This window comes from Orycteropus afer, unplaced genomic scaffold, assembly GCF_000298275.1.
Source record: "Orycteropus afer afer isolate SDZICR_OR568_19922 unplaced genomic scaffold, OryAfe1.0 scaffold00368, whole genome shotgun sequence".
Taxonomy (NCBI): domain Eukaryota; kingdom Metazoa; phylum Chordata; class Mammalia; order Tubulidentata; family Orycteropodidae; genus Orycteropus; species Orycteropus afer.
The window spans coordinates 2,463,416-2,483,863 of NW_006921955.1; the positions used below are offsets into that span (position 1 = coordinate 2,463,416).

Here is a 20,448-nt window from a genome sequence, read left to right on the forward strand (position 1 = left end):
CACAATGCAACAGCTCCCCTCCCACTTCTTCCCCGTAGTTAGCTCTTCCCAGTGTCCATCCCTCCATGCACTCCTGCCCCCTGAGCTGTCTCCCTGTGCATAAGCAGCCCTTCCTTCTCCCATGATTGTTCTCTCCAGGGCGTGTGTCTACTTAAGGTAAATGTTTAACTCACATGCCTGTACTTTGTTTGGCTGGAAACCACAGGTGTGGGTTCAATTCCAGACCTGAAGGGCAGCTAGTCTCGGTGGTTCCACCAGGCTCTATTGGACCAGCAAACCTGGTCCCCACCTTTTTTTTTCCTCCAAATGATTTTGAGTTTTGTTCCACATTGTTCTCCCTCTCTATCCAAGATCTCCTACATCCCTTCCAAGTGGATGACAGTGGTAGCCAGGCACCATCTAGTTCTTCTAGTCTCATAGTTGTATAGGTTGCAGATCGGATGGTGTACCAGTCACTAGGACTGATTGTTTCCATTAATTTTGGTTTTCTTCTTTCTTCTTTGCTCTTGATGAGGAGAGACCCATCGTTGCATCTAGATGGTAGCTTGCTAGCTTTTAAGATCCCAGTCGCTACTCACCAAAGTAGGAGGTGGAACAATGTTTTGTATACTATGTTATGCCAATTGAGCTTGATGTCCCCTGCGACTATGGTCCCAAGCCCGCAGGTTCAACTACTCGGTCGCTCTGGGTAGCTGGCTGTGACCAAGCAGTGACCATAACCTTGCCACTTATCAGCTCTACTATACACCTGGGAATTCTGATCATTCACATAAACTTGTAGGACCATTGCCTGCCAACCCTATATATGATCTTGGATACACTCCCCATTAGACATGCCTAATTGTTTAGCCTGTCCACCTATCTATCCGTCCATATACCCATGTTTGCCTTCACTGACAACTCAGTACTGTATATGCAAAAGGGTTCATATTTGTTGTCTGTGCCTCCCATGTACCTCTCTATGTCTTTCTCATCCTCAATGCTGCCATGTTGGTCAGTCACATTTGGTACATTGCCCTTCTCTTCACCCAAATCAATATTTATCTCTATCTATCTAACAGCGTTCCCTCCCCAACCCTCCCACCCCTGGTAACCAACAAAGAAAATTTCCTTCAATAGATAAACCTTTCCTTAACTTTTACAATAATGGACTAATACAGTATTTGTCCTTTTGTGATTGACTTATTTCACTCAGCATAATGTCCTCCAAGTTCATCCACGTTATGTGGTGTTTTGCAGATTCTACATTATTCTTTAGCATTGCATAGTATTCCATTGTGTGTATGTACCATAGTTTGGTTATCCATTCCTCAGTTGATGGACATCTAGGTTGTTTCCATCTTTTGGCTATTGTAAATAGTGTTGCAATGAACATGGGCATGCATATATCTGTTCTTGTCATGGCTCTCACTTCTTTAGAGTATATACCTAGTAATGGATGGCTGGGTCAAATGGTATTTCTAATTCCAACTTTTGAAGGAATCGCCATACTGCTTTCCACAAGGGTTGTACCATTTTACAGTGCCACCAGCAGTGTATGAGAGTCCCAATCTCTCCACAACCTCGCCAGCATTTGTTATTTTCTGTCTTGTTGAACTTTGCAACTAGTGCTGGATCAAGATGGTATCTCATTGTTGTTTTGATTTGCATCTCTCTAATAGCAGATGATCATGAGCATTTCTTCATATGTTTGTTGGCTGCTTGAATATCCTCCTTGGTGAAGTGTCTCTTCATGTCTTCTGCCCATTTTTCAATTGGATTGTTTGTCTTTTTGTTATTGAGGTGTTGAAGTATTCTATAAATTCTAGAAATAAGTCCCTTGTCAGATATGTTATTACCAAATATTTTTTCCCAATCTGTAGGTTCTCTTTTGACTCTTTTGGAGAAGTCTTTGGAAGCACATAAAAATTTAATTTTTAGAAGGTCCCAATCATCTGGCTTCTCTTCTGCTCTTTGTGCATTTTGAATTATGCTTGATAGTCTATTTATGCCATATATTAGGGCCCTTAATTTTGACCCTAAATTTTCCTTGAGTAACAGTATAGTTCTAGGTTTGTAAAGTAATTCTTAAAAGACTTAGTAAATTGCATTGACCCATCAGGTTCCAGATATTTAAACAGAGTAATGCCCAGGCATGAGTTCATCTCTTGGTTTTAGTTCCTTTTTTGTGGGATAATTTCACACAAAAACACATGCTCATAAAAAGCACAGGCCATTTTACTTCCAGTATAATTGTGTAGGGAGGCAATGATTTGGTTGACTTGATTAAGCCAATTTTCTGGTAAAGAATGTTACACATGAACATTTGTCCCATCCTTAGTGAGTACCAGAGTCTAACACAAAGGGGGACAAATTATTTAAATTTGTTTTATTTTCCTTTAGGCAATGTGGTAGTTTCATTGCCTGTACTGATAAATTCATAAAGTATCTGGGGGGATCTGAATATTAGACTGGAAAGTCATTTTGGGAATTATAATAGGAAAAGTTTCTTTCATCCTAGAGCAATTCTGTATTCTTACTGATTTAGCTTGGATTAAAGCATGGTACTTGAGATTGGGCCAACAATCCAAGGGGAAGTCACAGTGTAACACATATGGCTCATTTAAAAGTAATGCTAAAGTTAACAGTAGCATTGGGTACAAGACTGTAATGGAACTGACTTTTTGTGCCTGGATTGTGGAGGGGGATGGCAGATCCAACATTCAGTCAAATTGCTGGCACTAGAACCAATTGGGCTAATTTAATAAATACATTTTCTCTCCAAGCATTAGAAGAAATTTTTGGGAATGGAAGAATAAGGCTTAAATGGACTTTTATAGTGAATAAAATTACCAGGAAATAAGACAACAGGTGTATCATAAGACTGATAGCTATAACTATTAAGGAATAGTTAAAACTACTAAGAAAAGTCCACAAAATGCAGCAACATGCATGAGGTTTTATTCTGTGATCTTGGGACTAGCTATCTACTTCTGCAGTCATCCCTTTTGGTGCAGCCTCAGCAAATTTGAGGTTGCTTGCTGGTATACTTGTCTAATGATCAGGAGGTGTGATTTAAGATAACTCATGTGTATCCACAGGGAGATACCATTGAATTTGAGCACTGGTTGGTCAGCAACATGTGAAATGGTCCCTTCCAGCAAGCTCCTAAAGTTTTGGAGCTGAAACTCTTCCTGTAGACTAAGTATCTGGGTTGCAAGCCATAGTCAGAAAGTCAGGTACTACAAGATGTTTGTAAAAGATTGTTTAACCTATGTCACCCAAACTTGAGAATAAGCCATCAGTCTTTTGCAATATTAATGGATATCTGCATTAGCAATTGTGGATTAGTATAAGTAATGTGACTTACGAGCAAGAGTCTCCCAGTGATTATTTCATGAGGAGATAGCTTATATTTTCCAAAAGCAGAAGATCTAAGATTTGATAACACCAAAGGAAGTACTTTAGGCCATGATAGCTCTAGGATCTCAGTTAATTTGCCTAACTGTTGTTTAATAATCCCATTGTTATACAGCATTTAGTAAGACCTACAATAATTACTGATTATTAACAAGACCTACTGATCCAGAGGACTGGAGATGATAAGGAGTATGTCAAAATTGGATGATTCAAAATACTTTGCAAATTTCTTTAATAACTCCAGTAAAATGCATTCCTCTGTTACTGTGAAGTGTGGTGAGGGTACCTCATGACAGTATATATATAAGGATATTCTCTAGAACTTCCTTAGCACAAAAGATGTCTGTTGCTTGGCAAGTGGGATAAGCGTCAACCCAATGAGAGTACTTATAAATTGTTACTGAGACAAATTTATATCCCATAGAGGGGGAAGTTGAATGAAATCTTTCTATCATTCTAACACTGAACTCAGAGGTGGAGAAAATTCTCCTGGTGATGCCTTCAAGGGCTTCCCTGGATTGTGCCTTTCACATGTTTGACATTGTGAATAGATTTGTTTGGCTATATGGCAGAAATCCCCCCACCAGTGTTTTTCCATAATTTGGACCATTTTATCAACCACATAGTGACTTAGACAATGGATTGTGCACATCATAAGCATCTTTAGGCTTTCTGGTAATGTAGAATTTTGATTTGGCCCCACCTATAAATTTAGATTTTTGTCATATTTTCACCCTTGTGATTTCCACTCATTTAATACCTCATTAGGGGCCTGTCATCTTTTAGTGGCCAATTCATAGGGTGGAACTCACATGTTAATGGCAACGACTTCATTCAAATCATACATAGGTACAGGCTGAGCAGTTATATTTGCAGCAGCTTGAATAGCATGATCTGCTAAAGCCTTTCCTTTAACCTCACAGGACTACTTTTAGTATGTGCTTCTATCTTGACAGAAATTTCTTTCAGTAAGAGTAAAGCTTCTAACTCCTGACATATTTGGGATCCATTATTAGAGGTTAAAATTGCTCACTGCTAAGCTCCCTAGGTGGCAAAGATGGTCTGCACTTGTAACCCAAAGGGTTGCTTGTTTGTACCCACCCAGTAACCCCATGGAAGATCCAGACCTAGTGAGCAGCTTGGCTTCCTTAAGAATTACAGCCAACCCAACTCCTGAACCTACAAAACCAACTCACTGCCATAGAGTCAGATCCGACTCATAGTGATCCCTCCTTGGGTTTCCAAGGCAGTATCACTCAGAAGTAGATTGCCCAACTTTCCTTCCAAGGAGTTGCTGAACCTACAGAGTCTCCCCAAATGAATACATAAATAAACAAATGCCTCAACAAAAATCCTCACTACTTCCGTAGCATTCCAAAGTCCTGCTATCTGTGAAAATATTAACTCTTTAATGTTTAGCTAGGTGACAATCTCAAGTTAAGATTATTAGCTCCTCTTGTTGGGTGGAGCATGTTTCAGAAAGTGGAGAGTTTTTTAATCTATTAGTATGAGTAGTTACAACATCTACAGCTTAATAAGAACCATTGTTTTGTTGTTTTAACTTTTAATTGTGATTTGCATGTAATTTTACAAAGCAGATTCTTTTTAAACTCAACAGTTCATACACATTTTATTTCATGACATCGATTATAATCCCCACAATATAACAGGTCTCCTCCCACCTCCTCCCTGTGGTTACCACTTCCTCTTGTCCTTCTTACCTATGAATTACTGCCTGCTTAACTTTCTCCCTGTGCATATGCTGCCCTTATGACCTCCCAAGGTTGACTGTTCTAAGGAGTGTGTTTCCCTGGTGTAGTTGTTGTTCAGCTCATAGGCATGTCTATTGTTTAACTGAATTAACCCACAGGAGTGAGTCCAACTCCAGGCCTGAAGGGTGCCCCAGGGCTATCATCTCAGGGGTTTCACCAGTCTCCATCTCACTTGTAATCATGGTCTTTTTTTTCTTTACATTTTTGGATTTTGTTCCACATTTATTCTCCCATTCTATCTAGGATCTCCAATTTTGATCCCTTTCCTAGTGGTTGGCATTGGTAGCCAGGTACCATCTAGTTCTCTGCCCTTTTTGTTGATGTTGTTATGTGCCATCGAGTTGGACCTGACTCATAGCGACCTCTCCTTGGGTTTCCAAGGCAGTATTACTACGGAAGTAGATTGCCCCATCTTCTTTCTGAGGAGTGGCTGGTGGGTTTGAACCGCCAGCCTTCTGGTTAGCAGTCAATGCCTTAGGCACTACACTACCTGTCAAGTCAGTTCCTACTTTTAATGATCCTATTTACAACAAAATGAAACACTGCCCAGTTCTGCACCATCATCATAATCACTATTATGTTTGAGCCCATGTTGTAGCCACTGTGTCAGTGTATCTTACTGAGGGTCTTCTTATTTTGCTGACCCTCTACTTTACCAAGCATGACGTCCTTCTCCAGGAACTGGTCCTTCCTGACAACATGTTCCAAGTAAGTGAAACAATGTCTCAGCAGCCTCGCTTCTAAGGAGCATTCTGGCTATACTTCTTCTAAGACAGATCTGTTTGTCCTTCTGGCAGTTCATGGTATATTCAGTATTCTTTGTGGATACCATAATTCAAAAGCATCAATTCTTCTTTAGTGTTCCTTATTCATTGTCCAGGTTTTATATGCAGATGAAGCAACAGGAAATACCATGGTTTGGATCAGGCACAGCATTGTTTTTGTTGTTTGCCGTCAAGTTGGATTCAACTCATAGCGACCTCTCCTTGGGTTTCCGAGGCAGTATTGCTACGGAAGTAGATTGCCCAATCTTCCTTCCAAGGAGTGGCTGGTGGGTTTGAACCACCAGGTTTCTGGTTAGCAGTTAAATGCCTTAGGCACTACACTACCAGAACTCCTAGGCACAGCATTGTTGTTGTTATGTGCCGTCGAGTTGGACCCAACTCATAGCGACCCCTCCTTGGGTTTCCGAGGCAGTATTACTATAGAAGTAGATTGCCCCATCTTCCTTCCGAGGAGTGGCTAGTGGGTTTGAACCGCCAGCCTTCTGGTTAGCAGTCAAGTGCCTTAGACACTATGCTACCAGAGCTCCTAGGCACAGCATTAGGACCCTTTAAATAACTATTAAAGAAAAAACAAACCAAGCCCACTGCCATCAAGTTGATTCCAACTCATAATAACCCCTGTTGGGTTTCTGAGGTGGTAAATCTTTACAGAAGTAGATTGCCTCATCTTCCTTTCAAGGAGCAGCTGGTGGGTTTGAACAGCCAAACTTCTGGTTAACAGTCAAATGCCTTAGTCAATTGTGCAACCAGAACTTCTTTAAATTACCATTGTTGTTGTTAGGTGCTGTTGAGTTGTCTCCAACTCATAGTGACCCTATGTGCAGCAGAACAAAACACTACTTGGTGCTGTGCCAACTCCACCATCCTTGCTATATCTGAGCCCATTGTTGTAACCACTGTGTCAATCCATCTTTTTTTTTTTTTTTCACTTTTTTATGTTATTTATTTATGTATTTTTTATTGTGCTTTAGGTGCAAGTTTACAGAGTAGATCCATCTTGTTGAAGGCCTTTCCCTTTTTTTTGACCCTCCACTTTATCAAGCATGATATCCTTCTCCAGGGAATGGTCCCTTCTTTGAACATGACCAAAGTAGGTGAGACAAAGTCTGGCCATTCTGCCTTCCAAGGAGCATTCAGGCTGCACTTCTTCCAGGACAGATTTGTTAGTTCTTTTAGCAGTCCATTGTACTTTCAGCATTCTTCACCAACACCACATCTCAAAAGCATCAACTCTTTTTTGGTCTTCCTTATTCATTGTCCAGCTCTCAGATACATGAGAGGTGATTGAAAATACCATGGTTTGTGTCAGGTGCATCTTAGCCTTCAAGGAAACATCTTTGCTTCTCAGCACTTGAAAGAGGTCTTTTGCAGCAGATTTGCCTAATGCTATATGTCGTCTGATATCTTGAATGCTGCTTCTATTGGTGTTGGTTGCAGAACCTAGTAATATGAAATCTTTGACAACTTCAATTTTTTCTCCATTTACTGTGATGCTGCTTCTTGGTCTAGTTGTGAAAATTTTATTTTCTTTATATTGAGGTGTAATCCATACTGCAGACTGTAGTCTTCAATCTTCAGTATGTGCTTCAAGCTATCCTCATTTTCAGCAAGCAAAGTTGTGTAATCACCATATTGCAGGTTGTTAATGAGCTGCCCTCCAATCCTGATGTCACGTTCTTCTTCATATATATAATTCAGCTTCTCTGATTATTTGCTCAGTGTACAAATTGAATAAATATGGTGAAATATAATCCTGACACACTCTCTTCTTGATTTTAAACCACGCAGTGTACCCTTGTTCTGTTCAAATGACAGTCTCCTGGTCTATGTACAGGTTCCTCATCAGTACAATTAAGTGTTCTGGAATTCCCATTGTACTCAATGTTATTTATAATTTGTTATGATCCACACAATTGAATGCTTTTTCATAGTCAATAAAACATAAGTAAACATTGGTCTGGTATTCTTGCTTTGAGCCAAGATCCATCTGACATCAGCAATGATAGCCATTTTTCCACATCGTCTTCTGAATCCAGCTTGCATTTCTGGAAGTTCCCTGTCAACATAATGCTGCAATCTTAAGATTTTACTTGTGTGCGACATTGATAATATTGTTTGATAATTTCCACATTCTGTGGGATCACCTTTCTGTGGAATGGGTACAAATATGGATCTCTTCCAGTCAGTTGGCCAGGTAGTTGTCTTCCAAATCTCTTGGCATAGCCAAGTGAGTGCCTGCAGCGCAGCATCCATTTGTTGAAACATCTCAATGGGTATTCCATCAATTACTGGAGCCTTGTTTTTCACCACTTCCTTCCCTGCAGCTTCAATTTCTTCCTTCAGTACCATTGGTTCTTGATCATGTGCCACCTCCTGAAATGGATAAACATCGACCACATCTTTTTGGTATAGTGACTGTGTATTCCTTCCATTTTCTTTTGATGTTTCCTGCATCATTCAATATATTGTTTGTAAAATCTTTCAATATTGCAACTTGAGGCTTGAAATTTTTCTTCAGTTCTTTCAGCTTGAGAAATGCTGAACATATTCTTCCCTTTTGGTTTTCTAACTTCATGTTTTTACACATTTCATTGTAATAATTGACTTTGCTCAAGCTGCTCTTTGAAATCTTCTGTTCAATTCTTTTATCTTGTCATTTCTTCCATTTGCTTTAGCTACTCTTTATTCGAGGGCAAGTTTCAGAGGCTTTCTGACATCCATTTTGGCCTTTTATTCCTTTCCTGTCTTTTTAATGACCTTTTGCTTCTTTCATGGATAATGTTCTTGATGTCATCCCACAATTCCTCTGGTTTTTGGTCATTGGTGTTCGATGCATCAAATCTACTCTTTAGATGGTCTCTAAATTCAGGAGGGATATATCAAGGTCATATTTTGTCTCTCATGGACTTATTTTAATTGTCTTCAATTGCAACTTCAACTTGCATATGAGCAGTTGATGGTCTGTTCCACGATCAGCTCCTGGCCTTGTTTTGGCTGAACATATTGAGCTTCTCCATTGCCTCTTGCCACAGATGTAGTTAATCAGATTCCTGTGTACTCTGTCTGGTGAAGTCCACATGTATAGCTGGCATTTGTGTTGTTGAAAAAACGTATTTGCAATGAATAAGTCATTGGTCTTGCAAAATTCTATCATGTGTTCTCCATCATCATTTCTATCACAAATGCTGTATTTTCCAACTACTGGTGATTCTTCTTTGTTTCCAACTTTTATATTCCAATCACCAGTGATAATTAACACATCTTGATTGCATGTTCTGTCAATTTCAGACTGCAGAAGTTTGTAAAAATCTTCAGTTTCCTCATCTTTGGCTTTGGTGGTTGGTGCATAAATTTGAATAATAGTTGTATTAACTGGCCTTCTTTGTAGGTGTAGATATTATCCTATCACTGACAGCATTGTACTTTAGGATAGATCTTAAAACATTCTTTGTGATGAGGAATGCTATGCCATTCCTCTTCAATTTGTCATTCTAAGCATGGTAGATCATATGATTGTCTGATTCAAAATGGCCAAAACCAGACTACTTCAGCTCACTAATGCCTAGGATACCAATCTTTATGCATTCCATTTCATTTTTGACAACTTCCAATTTTCCTAGATTCATACTTCATACATTACATGTTCTGATTATTAATGGTCTGATTATTAATGGTTTGCAGCTGTTTCTTCTCATTTTGAGTTGTGCCACATCAGAAATGGAAGTCCTGAAAGCTCTACTTTACCCTTATCATTAAGATTGGTTCTACTGTGATGAGATAGCTCTTTTCCAGTCATAATTTGAGTGCCTTCTGACCCGAGGGGCTCATCTTCCATCACTGTATCAGACAGTGTTTCAGGGCTATTCATAAAGTTGTCCAGTAATGTATCAGACAGTGTTTCTCTGCTATTCATAAGGTTTTCACTGGCCAGTTCTTTAAGAAATGGATGACCTCTTCCTTCTTCCAAGTCTGTCTCAATCTGGAAGCTTCACTGAAACCCGCCCACCATGGGCAACTCTGCTGACGTTTGAAACACTGGTAGCACAGCCTCCAGCCTCACAGCAACATGCAAACCACCACAGTATGATGAACTGACAGACAAGTTCGTCTCCTTCAGCTGTTCCAAACCTCTCTGCTCACTTCCTGGCCTTCCTTCAACTTGTTTCGGCAGACTGCCCTGGCTTCCACTTCCTGCCTCAGGGTCTCCCTCTACCTATTCCAGCTGTCCACCCTGCCTGCTACTTCCTGCCTGGGAGCTCTCCCCCTATTTGTTCTGGCCATCTGCCTTGGCTGTCTTTTCCTGTTTGGGGGCTTACCCCTACCTGTTCTGGCCATCCGCCCTGGCTGATAAGACCCATAAGCAAATGAAAGAAGATCTAGGGCTGATCTTAAAAATTTTCCTTTACATTATCCAGATCTTGTTTTATTTGCTTATTTAAAGACTTCTAATTGTGTGTGTGTGTGTGTGTGTGTGTTTGTTTTTTGGTTAATGGTTATTTAAAGATGTTCTGGTGGTACAATTAACTAAAGCATTTGAATGTTCAGAGGGGATTAAACAATTTCTTAAGTGAGTTGGCTAACAGAAAGATGCTGAGTAAGAACAGAATTGAGTAAGTATTCTAAGGAATGTGGGATGAACACATCTAAATCATTTTCCACAACAGTGTCAGCAGTAGCTTCATTTGGTTTGGCAGTAGTTGCAACTGCTGTCAGGCAAGGTGGATAAGCTTGAGCTACAGGATCTAGTGGGAGACTATAATATCCAGTAGGTCTCTGGATTGAAATCATATTTTCATGTGATTGAGTAAGGACTCCTAAGGCATTTTTGTTTCTTTAATGATCAAATAATGAAAGAGATTTGTTGTAGCTAGGTAGGCTTAAAACCAGGTAACTGGTAGAGTCCTCTTAACTTCATAAAAATGTTCTGTGTGTTCAAGATTCCATTGCAGAGGCTCTGGGCACTCTGTTTTAAGTAAAGCATAGAGTGATTGAGCAATCAGAGAAAAGTTTGGAATTTAGTTGCAGCAGTAGCCAAAAAAGGCCAAAAAACTTCTAAGCTTTTTTTTTTTTTAAATGTAACAAGGGATGGCTACAAATGATTTCAAATCTTTGTGGATCTAATGGGATCCCCTGTGAAGTTAGAATATGGCCTAAATACTAAACATAACTTAACAAATTGAAGTTTATCTTTAGAGGCTTTGTGCACTTTAGTGCTCAAGCAATTAAGTACATGTATAGGATCTTCTTCACAATCTGAGCAATTCCTGGAACAAAGTAGCAAATGATCAACATATTGAATGAGGAGAGAATTATTTGCAAACATTATGTCCTCTAAATCAGCTTTTAAGACGGGAGAAATAGCTGGGAGATTCAGTAGATTTTTAAGGTATCATATCATACCTAAGGCCTAGGTATATTGGTATCCATCCCAAGTATAGGCAAATAAATATTGACTATGAAGCTATGGTAGCACAGTGCCTAAGTGATCTGACTGCTAACCAGAAGGTTGGCAGTTCAATCCCACCAGCCACTCCATGGTAGCAAGACTTGGCAATCTACTTCCCTATAGACTTACCACGTTGGAAATCCAATGGGGGTTGCTATGAATCAGAATTGACTCAATGGTGGTGGGTTTGGGTTTGTTTTGTTGTTGTTGTTAGAATACTAATGAAAGCACTATATCAGTCCACTAAAGTATAGGCCTTTGCAGAGGAAAGCTGACCCCAAGAACATTAGAGCTGAACTTCCCTTTCTCCCATGTGGGGTTCTGAGACCCACAACCTTGCAGCCACAAAAACCTTGATGTGGTTAAATCCTTCCCAGCATGGATGCTTGTGAAGAGGCCAATGGTCAGGCCATGGTTAGTAATTGGTGAGGCTTTCTAGATAAATTTGCAGCAGCATCATTGAGTCCTCCTAACTGCAGAGTCTCCAGAAAAGATGTGGTACAGAGAGTTGTGGGGTCTCTCAGTAGAACTTACCTTTCGCAGGCAGTATGCTCTCAGAGCCATCCTTCACTCAGGACAGTGGGTGGCAGTCTGGTCACTCCCCATGTGCTCTGTCTCTTTCTCCCCTGAGCTGGAAAGCTGAAGTGACAAGGGATGCCTTGTGACCTATGAGTGTTGACCAAGTGCATCCAGGAGGCCAAGGATCCAGGGCTGAAAAGCAAAAAGCAAGTCTGCATGATTGGGGGGGGGCAATAGGAAGAAGAACTTAACAGTTTGGGGAGCACATGATAAAAGGGATGGGGGAGGAGCTGACACACAATAAGCATCTACTCTGTGCCAAGTGCTTTTGAACCCAAACAACTGGAAGTTTAATAAGTGCAAGTCCATGAGGTAAATGGACCAAATATAAATGAGAAGAATGGGGGAGGTGCAGCCAGAAAAAAAAAAAAAAAAAAAAGTCCTTTGCCTCATAAGGTATTTGAAACAACAAAAGATGAGGATTTGGAACTACCAGAAATTGGGGAACACCAGATAATTGATGGCCCTAAGATCTTAATCAAATCTCCAACTCTTCCCATTATGTTTCTTAACTGGCAAGAATTAGAGTATTACATGGGCTAGTGTAAGGTATTATTAGCCCTTTATTAATTAATTCCTCAAATACAGGGGTTAACCCTTGAATTGCTTCCATTCTTAGAGGGTATTGAGAAATTCTGGGAAGTGGTTTAATTGGGTCAATTTAAATTTAATTGGTTGTTCACTATGTATACTTCCCACATCTGTGGAGAATAAGCCTATAATGTTAGGCACACAAAGAGTAACAATGGGTACTCTTTTTCTAAAGTAGAGGTATCCTTATCCATTGTCCAATCCTCTCATTGAAAGAGCAGTATCTTGTGCCTCTCTTGATGCAACTAACATATGGGTTAATTGATACAGAACAGCCAGACTAGATTAGTAAACCTGAATTAAAGTGCAGAATTCCTCTTTAAATTTGTGAAGGTCCTTGATGGATTTTGGAAACTCCTTAGCTGCTGGTGTCAATTTGGCTTTATACCAGAGAGTGATTAAGTACGGGGATCTGTTCTCTTGCCCTTCAGCTGGTTTGACCTTAAAGAACATTTGAGGCACAAGAGGAGGTTTAGGGTCAAGAGACAGATCATTGTTTGCAAACAGCATTTCAGACTAGGATCCTTTCCAGGATATGGAGGAAGAGTAAAGTACAAAGATAAAGGGGGAACAGAGGGGTCAGAAGGAGTGGACTTGTCAATATCTTGTGTGTTTCCTTCTTAAGACACCTATTAATCTTGGTTAATTTGGATACTGTGTCTTATAAAGAAGCCAATTTAGAATCGTTGGCATGTTTGGAAGCTTCTAAGTACCAATTAAAATATGCATCCCAAACCTTTTGTTCAGTTGTACAATTTTCTAATTTAGATCTCAAGTATACTTATTTTCCCAATTCAGATGCCCCTATAAGTGACCACTGGTCAAAATGTTTTTTGTAGGACATGCCAGAGTTCTAAATAGAAACATGACCGAAGCCTGTAATTTTGGACATGTAAAGTCTACAGGCTTAGAATCAGCAGAAACCATGACCACAAAAAATACAGAGACAAACATTTGCTGACTGCCAAAGAGGCCAGATCTTCTGACCTCATCTAACCCCACAAGAGGAGGACAGAATCACAACCAGCAGCCCAAGACCTATTCCTGCAAGGCCAGACATGCTACCTCCCTTGAGTCCTTTCACCAACCCTGACACCAACTGTATCTCCCATGGCACTCACTACCTCTCTGCTGGGCTAGACAATTCATTGCAGTGGCCATGCAGAATTCACAAACACCACTCACAGATTATGGGGCTTATCAGGGAAGCAACAGGCTCAACAACTCAAATTCAGGAACATACTCAGGATTCAGTTCCTCGGTCAGAACAGCGTCCCCCTTTCCGTGCCCTTAGACACACCTCTGTGGCCCTTGGGCTTTCAGCCTGGCCTCTGCCTCTATGGGTCAGATAAGTCTGCCACTCTGTCTCTTGCCTCTAGGTTCCTCTGCTGCCATCTCTCAGCTGATGTCTCTCTTTCAGTAACAGGTCTCTCAGCCATGGGTTAGACTCTTAGCCAGTAGCAAGAGATATTACTCTCTGCCTCTAGGAAGACTCCTTTTGAGCCTGGGAGAGTGGCCAAAACCAACCAATTACAACATCAAAGTTCTACACACTTGAGAGAGAGCAAACTTTCCAGAAAATTACTTCATGCTGCTCCCAAAAGAAATACCCCAGGTGGATAGCTGTAACAATCAGGAGGAACTCATTTTCCAGTTGCTCCTGGAAAATTCCACCACAGAGTTTACAAAGACTATGTCTAGAAAACCCACACTATATAATTTAGTACACCACATAGACACAAACCAAAATCTGAATAAAATGGAACTGTGCTGCAACGTAACAATATGGAGTTTGAGATTCAAAAGGACTTACTAAATGGCCAAAAATGCTCCTCAGGGAGATAGAGAGCCTAAAAGGGCTCAGTGGAATCCTTCACCTGTGTCTGAAGAGGGCTCCAAGGCCATAGGCTGGTCACTTTGGTCCCACACTGACACCAAATAATTGTTCAAAACAAAATAGAGCATCTGTAAAATAAGAATTTCATTCCCATTCAAAGATTTGCAAATTGGGAAACACAAAAAGAAAGTTCAAAATGATATTTTGAAGAAGGAGCATAAATAAGCACATGCCAATTTTGCAGAACTCTGTACAGAGTCAGGAAAAAGTTCAGTGATAAATTTGATAGGTTGATATTCAACATGCTCTGTAGGACTCATTTACCAAGAATTTCTATTGGTTAGGGTAGTCAACTTTAGCCTGTTTTCTGTGTTCCAGAACTGGTTCTCGTAACAACCTGGGTGGGCTACTTCAGAATGTTGCAAAACAGACTATCTTGGTCAAGAGTATGGTCATGGGTCATGTACTTTAAAGAGGAGAAATAGGATGAAATAAAGTCTGATTCAGATCTTTGTCAACTTTTAATTAAGTCAAGAGTCCCAGATTTAGAGTGCTCTTTTGCAAGGATCAGGGGACTGTGTCCTGGGTGTGAATTGGCCTCCTGCACTGATCTGGTCTCCTCACAGAAGCAGGGGGTGTTCAGGAGCAGGACAGCCAGGTCCCAGGTGTGGATGGGTCCCACATGCTCTTCCCTGGGCTCTCATAGAAGCAAGAGGTGTGTGGGAACCTGACACTGCAGCACCACATGCTAGAGCCTGTGCAGAGGGTCCCTCGCTATGAACTGCTGCTCAAGGACTACCTGAAGAGGCTCCCAGCAGATGCTCCTGACCGGAGGGATGCAGAGAGTAAGCTGGGGCTTGGCTGAGGTGGGGATTCCCTGGGAGAACACTGGATCTAGTGAAATGTGACTTAGGAAAACCTAAGTCAAATTCAGCTATCCAGAGAGAGAAAGAGTGGGAGAGATCCAAATGCTTCCTAAATATGACTCAAGAAGAGACTTAGACTTGACGTGTGAGGGGCAGACAGTGGTTCTGAAGGGCTGGCTACTTCCCCAGAGTTTAGGATGCAGCATTTGAGATTGTGGAGCTGGTGACAGCTGCCCCTGGTCCAAGGGCAACAGGGAAGCTATGCAGGGCAGGCCTCGGCAGGAAAGTTGGTTGCTGCCAGCTCCTCCCTCTGTGAGCCCATAGAATGGGGCTGCAGGCCACCCCTCCTGGTCAAGCTCCTGAGCAGCCTGGTCTCCCACAGGGAGGGATCTGAGAGCCAGGGAGGGCCAAATGCTGGGGATCCAAGAAACAGCTACACAGGCTCTCTCAGGTGAGGACACTAACTCTGCTATCTCCTTCCCTGCAGAGTCCTTGGAGCTCATTTCTATCGCAGCAAACCACTCCAACGCAGCCATTCAGAAGATGGTGAGTGCAAAGGGAGGCTCCAGATGTCAGGCAGAATGTGGAGAAGTGGGAGGATGGCACATGGGTACACCCTTGCCAGTCTCCCAGATCAGGGCAGAGGTTTACTCTTGAGCCGTGAGGCCCACCACCTGCTAGCTCTGGGTCTCTGGTAAGCTCTGTGCCTCAGCTTCCCCCTGTCTGTAAAATGAGAACACTAACAAAACTGATTTTATTGTGAGGATTAAATTAATTTCATTGTGGGGATTAAATGAGTCACATAAATAAAATGCTTAGAACATGATCTAGCACAATAAATATTACTCTCAATATTATCATACTCTCAGTGTTATCATCATTCACTCACTCATTTATTCATTCAGCAAAGTTTCATCAGTGTCTTTCAAGAGCCAGGTTCAGGGCTAAGTGGGGCACAAAGAGTAATGAGAGTGTTACTTTCTCAGTCTGCATGCAATGCCATATCTGAGGACTGGGCAGAGCTCTGAGTAGACCTGTTCTGGGTGCCCCTGAGCTTCACCTAGATACCTGTGACATCAGCATCAAGTGGTCCAGTGGCTCTGTCCTTAGAAGGGTGAGACCTAGTAGCTACTGCTGTTTTTTTTTTTTTTTTTTTTTTTTAGAGGGAACAGAAAGGGAAAACAAGATGTTAGTTTTACCATAGGCCTCTCTCCAAAGAGACACTAAGAAACAGGGTCTCTTCAGGCTGGCTATCTCTCCCCAGGCATGTCCCTTTATACACACCAACGTATGGGTCTGGGCCCAGAGTGCCTCCTGGCAGTCAAAACAGCTCACAGGAAGACTCCACCTTTTTTAGTTATTTTCCCTCCTTTCCTCCCCAGCACTAAATCTATCAAGGAAAATGCTGCTGCTCAGAACCCCACGGTCATGGCCCGTGAATATCTGGGGAATCCTCATAGGTGTACCCTTGGACATTATGGAAAGAGGCCATGTGAGTTTCCCCCAGCAGGGGACTCATGTTTACCCCAACCTACTGGTCACCTGGTAGTCCTTTTCCCCAACACACAGCTTGTGGTGAGGCTTCCTACCTCACTAGTGTGGAGGTAGGGGAAGCACCCCTGGGGCGGGGCCTTGGTCTGACCCAGCCCTATCCTCTCCAGACAGTGGTACTGTAGTGTTGTTGTTAGGTGCTATCAAGTTGATTCTGACTCATAGCTACCCTATGGGACAGAGTAGAACTACCTCATAGGGTTTCCTAAGTTGCACTCTTTATGGGAGCAGATTGCTACATCTTTCTCTTGCAGAGCTGCTGAGTGGGTAGCAGCTGAACAGTTAAACATTTTGCCACCAAGACTCCTTATGCTGTGGCACTACTGCATATTAACATGCAATCCTGAGAAACAGGGGCTCTCAAGGAGCCTCTTGGTGCCCAGGCTGACAATTGCCCCCTAGGAGCCATCCCCATAGGCCAGGCCCAGATGGGAACCAATGGAACCAATAATCTAGCACCTAAAGCTCTCAGTGCCACGCCTGGTTTCAAAGCTGCTGGCTCCTACCCACTGTATCGCAAGGCACTGGTTGACCATGTGGCCAAGGGAATGTGACATGCTGATTGGCTGAGCTATGGGACATGTGACCACCCTGGGTTTCACAGTTTGAGAGTGGAATGGGAGACTGGATGAGGGTGCAAGAAGGAAAGGGAATAGCTGCCCAGCGCAGACACCCCAGATGCTACAGTTGTCTTGTCTGACTAGATTACCCTCCCAGCATGTAGTTCGCAGCCACAGGAGCCCCCAGCAGAAGGAGCCAGATGTCCAAGTCCAATCCCAGTGTACCAGCTGAAACTCTCTTGTCATCTCTGTGCCTCCATTTCCTTTTCTGTAGATTGGTGATAAAACTGGGGTCACTAAGAGTCAGAATTAACTCAATGGCAACTAACACCACCACCTACCTCCCTGGATTGCTTTTAAAATTACATGACTTGATACACATATGTGTAGAACAGGGCCTGGCATGTAGTAGTGATGTTAGCTGTTGTTATTACTTTATTATTATTATTCTCCACATGGTAAAATTCTGTTCATCTTCCAATACCCAATATGAATGTTCCCTACTCTCTTGTTTTCTTTTCTACCCCTGATTCAGTAACTTCCTTATCTCAGATGGCTTTGTTATAGTTTGGGGTCCCGGTTGCAGAGCAGTGCTCCATTTACCTCTTTATCCCTGGCAAGTTATTATTCCCTGTGGCCACACAACTACCTTTTTTTCTCTTGTAGGAGAAAATGCACAAGCTCTTGGAGGTGTATGAGAGACTGGGTGGGGAGGAAGACATTGTCAATCCAGCCAATGAGCTCATCAAAGAGGGCCATATCCAAAAGTTGTCAGCCAAGAACGGCACCACTCAGGACCGCTACCTCTTCCTGGTGAGCCCCTAATCCTAGTACTTAAGTCCAGAACCCAGACCCGTAGGGGCCCCCATTCCCAGCTCTCCCAGCACAGAGTTCACAGCCACAGGGCGCCCCCAGGCTCTTCAACCTCCTCCATAATTACAATCACCGGGTTACATGATTACAATCACTGGATTGCCTTTCTCAGGCCCTGCCCCAAAGCTCTTCCCTGGCAACACAGGGCCACATTCCTCCATACAACTGGACCCATGCCTGCCATACCTAACTGTGCCTCCCTCCTGCAGTTTAACAGTATGGTCCTTTACTGTGTGCCCAAGCTGAGACTCATGGGCCAGAAGTTCAGTGTCCGAGAAAAGATGGACATTTCAGACCTCCAGGTGAGTGTGCCCCTCCTCCCTACACCTGTTCCCAGCACCTACTCTCAGCCCTGAATGAATAGAAACAAGTAAGTCTCTTGTCACTGCAGCACTCACCAACCATGTGACCTGGTGCCTTGCACTGACTCTTCTATGCCTCAGAATTTACTCGGAAATGCTGTTGTGGCCTGGATCAACACAACATTCAGGGCTGGGTTTAGCAGGGCTTTACTGAGATTCTCTCTGCTTCTCTAGTTGCCTCCCTGCCAGTGTGCTGTGACCTAGTTGTCAAGTGACATAGACATGCAAAGACAAGAGGTTGTTGGAAACTGAGTTCAGCATAGCCTGGGGTATAGGGGGCAGTGGCGGGCCACATCTCCTGAATGCATAGATGAGTGCAGCTGGACTGATCCCTTACCTTTGGGTCAGGGCTCCCGGCCTCTCTACAGATCTGAAGGTGAAGCTTGGGGATTGAAGGGACTGTGTGCTCCAGCTGCCTGGTCCTCTCCTGTGCAGCATGGTCCAGATGGCCTGTTTGTCTGTTGTCACTATGTCCTGTAAGCCTGGAAGAGTATCATGGGGGTGGGCCACTGGGGACAGACTCAGTCCCCCTCTCCTGTTGGGAAGGGCTTTGGAACCATGTTGTTGTTGTTAGGTGCCATTGAGTCAGCGCTGACTCATAGCAACCCCATGCACAATAGAACGAAATACTGCCTGGTCCTGTGCCAGCCTCACAATCCTTGCTATACCTGAGCCCATTGTTGTAGACACTGTGTCAATCTGTCTCATTGAGGGCCTTCCATTTTTTCACTGACCTTCCACTTTACCAAGCATGATAACCTTCTCCAGGGAATGGCCCCTTCTGACAACATGACCAAAGTAAGTGAGATGAAGTCTGGCCATTCTCACTTCCAAGGAGCATTCCAGCTGCACTTCTTCCAAGACAGATTTGTTCATTCTTTTGGTAGTCCATGGTACCTTCAGTATTCTTTGCCAACATTTCTCTATTGTTTCTTGTCGTTAATTTGACCTGTTAATGCAGAAGTTCTGAGGCTGTTGGAGTGGCAGTGGCCGCGTCTGAGGTTCCAGATGGGCACAGGGTAGATATTGTGCTATCACTGCCAGTCGTGCTGACATGCAGCCAGATTGAGACCTCTGGAGCCACACCTCTGCTGTTTTGTTTTCTGGTTGCTTCATCAGAGATCACTCACTTTCTCTAGTGAATCTCACCTTCTACTGATAACAATTTGTGCCAAAGCAGTCCAAGGAGGCCAAGGTCATCCACCTTTAATGCCAAAAGTTTGGTGGGTAGTATATCCCACTTCACACTTCAACTCCATTTCTTGAACATCACAGCCTCCTTTCCCTATTTATTTAGACCCCAGCTGTTCTACACAGCCTTTTCTCTGTCATCCTCTTTCACTAGGATTAGGCACCAGCTCCTTCTCAGTTTCTTAAGTACTCACAAACTACAAGAAGAGGGTTATTTTTAATCTAGCAGAGAAAAGGATACAAACACATAGGATAAGATCTGGGAGAGATCTCAGCACAGAGATTCCATGTCAGAAGACACACTTATCTTCCTGAGAATAGAAGTTCACTGTTGTCCACCCCGGAAACTCCACTGATACCTCCCCCACCACAGTCTTCCAAAGAGGCTTATGCAGCATCAGCTCCCTGGCTGATCCCAGGACCAAAGGTCAAATTGTTTGCTGCAAGGGGGTTCCATACCTCACACTGGCCTTGTGAAGTGATAGAAGAAGATGAATTCTTTCTTTCTTTCTTTTTTTTTTTTTTTTTAAATTGTGATTTGGGTAAAGATTTACAGAGCAAATTCACTTTCCATACAGTGGTTCACATACACTTTGTCTCATGACATTGACCACACTTTACCACAATGCAACAGCT

General features: G+C 42.5%; 1 protein-coding gene across 1 annotated transcript in view; it reads left to right on the top strand.

Annotated features, from left to right (window-relative positions):
* FGD3 (FYVE, RhoGEF and PH domain containing 3) overlaps positions 1–20,448 on the top strand; it is a 123,737-nt gene that overhangs the window by 20,340 nt on the left and 82,949 nt on the right. The window contains 4 exon segments of the mRNA XM_042782557.1: positions 15,116–15,254; positions 15,763–15,821; positions 18,053–18,199; positions 18,469–18,561. Of these exon segments, the coding sequence (XP_042638491.1) occupies positions 15,116–15,254; positions 15,763–15,821; positions 18,053–18,199; positions 18,469–18,561 (438 nt within the window).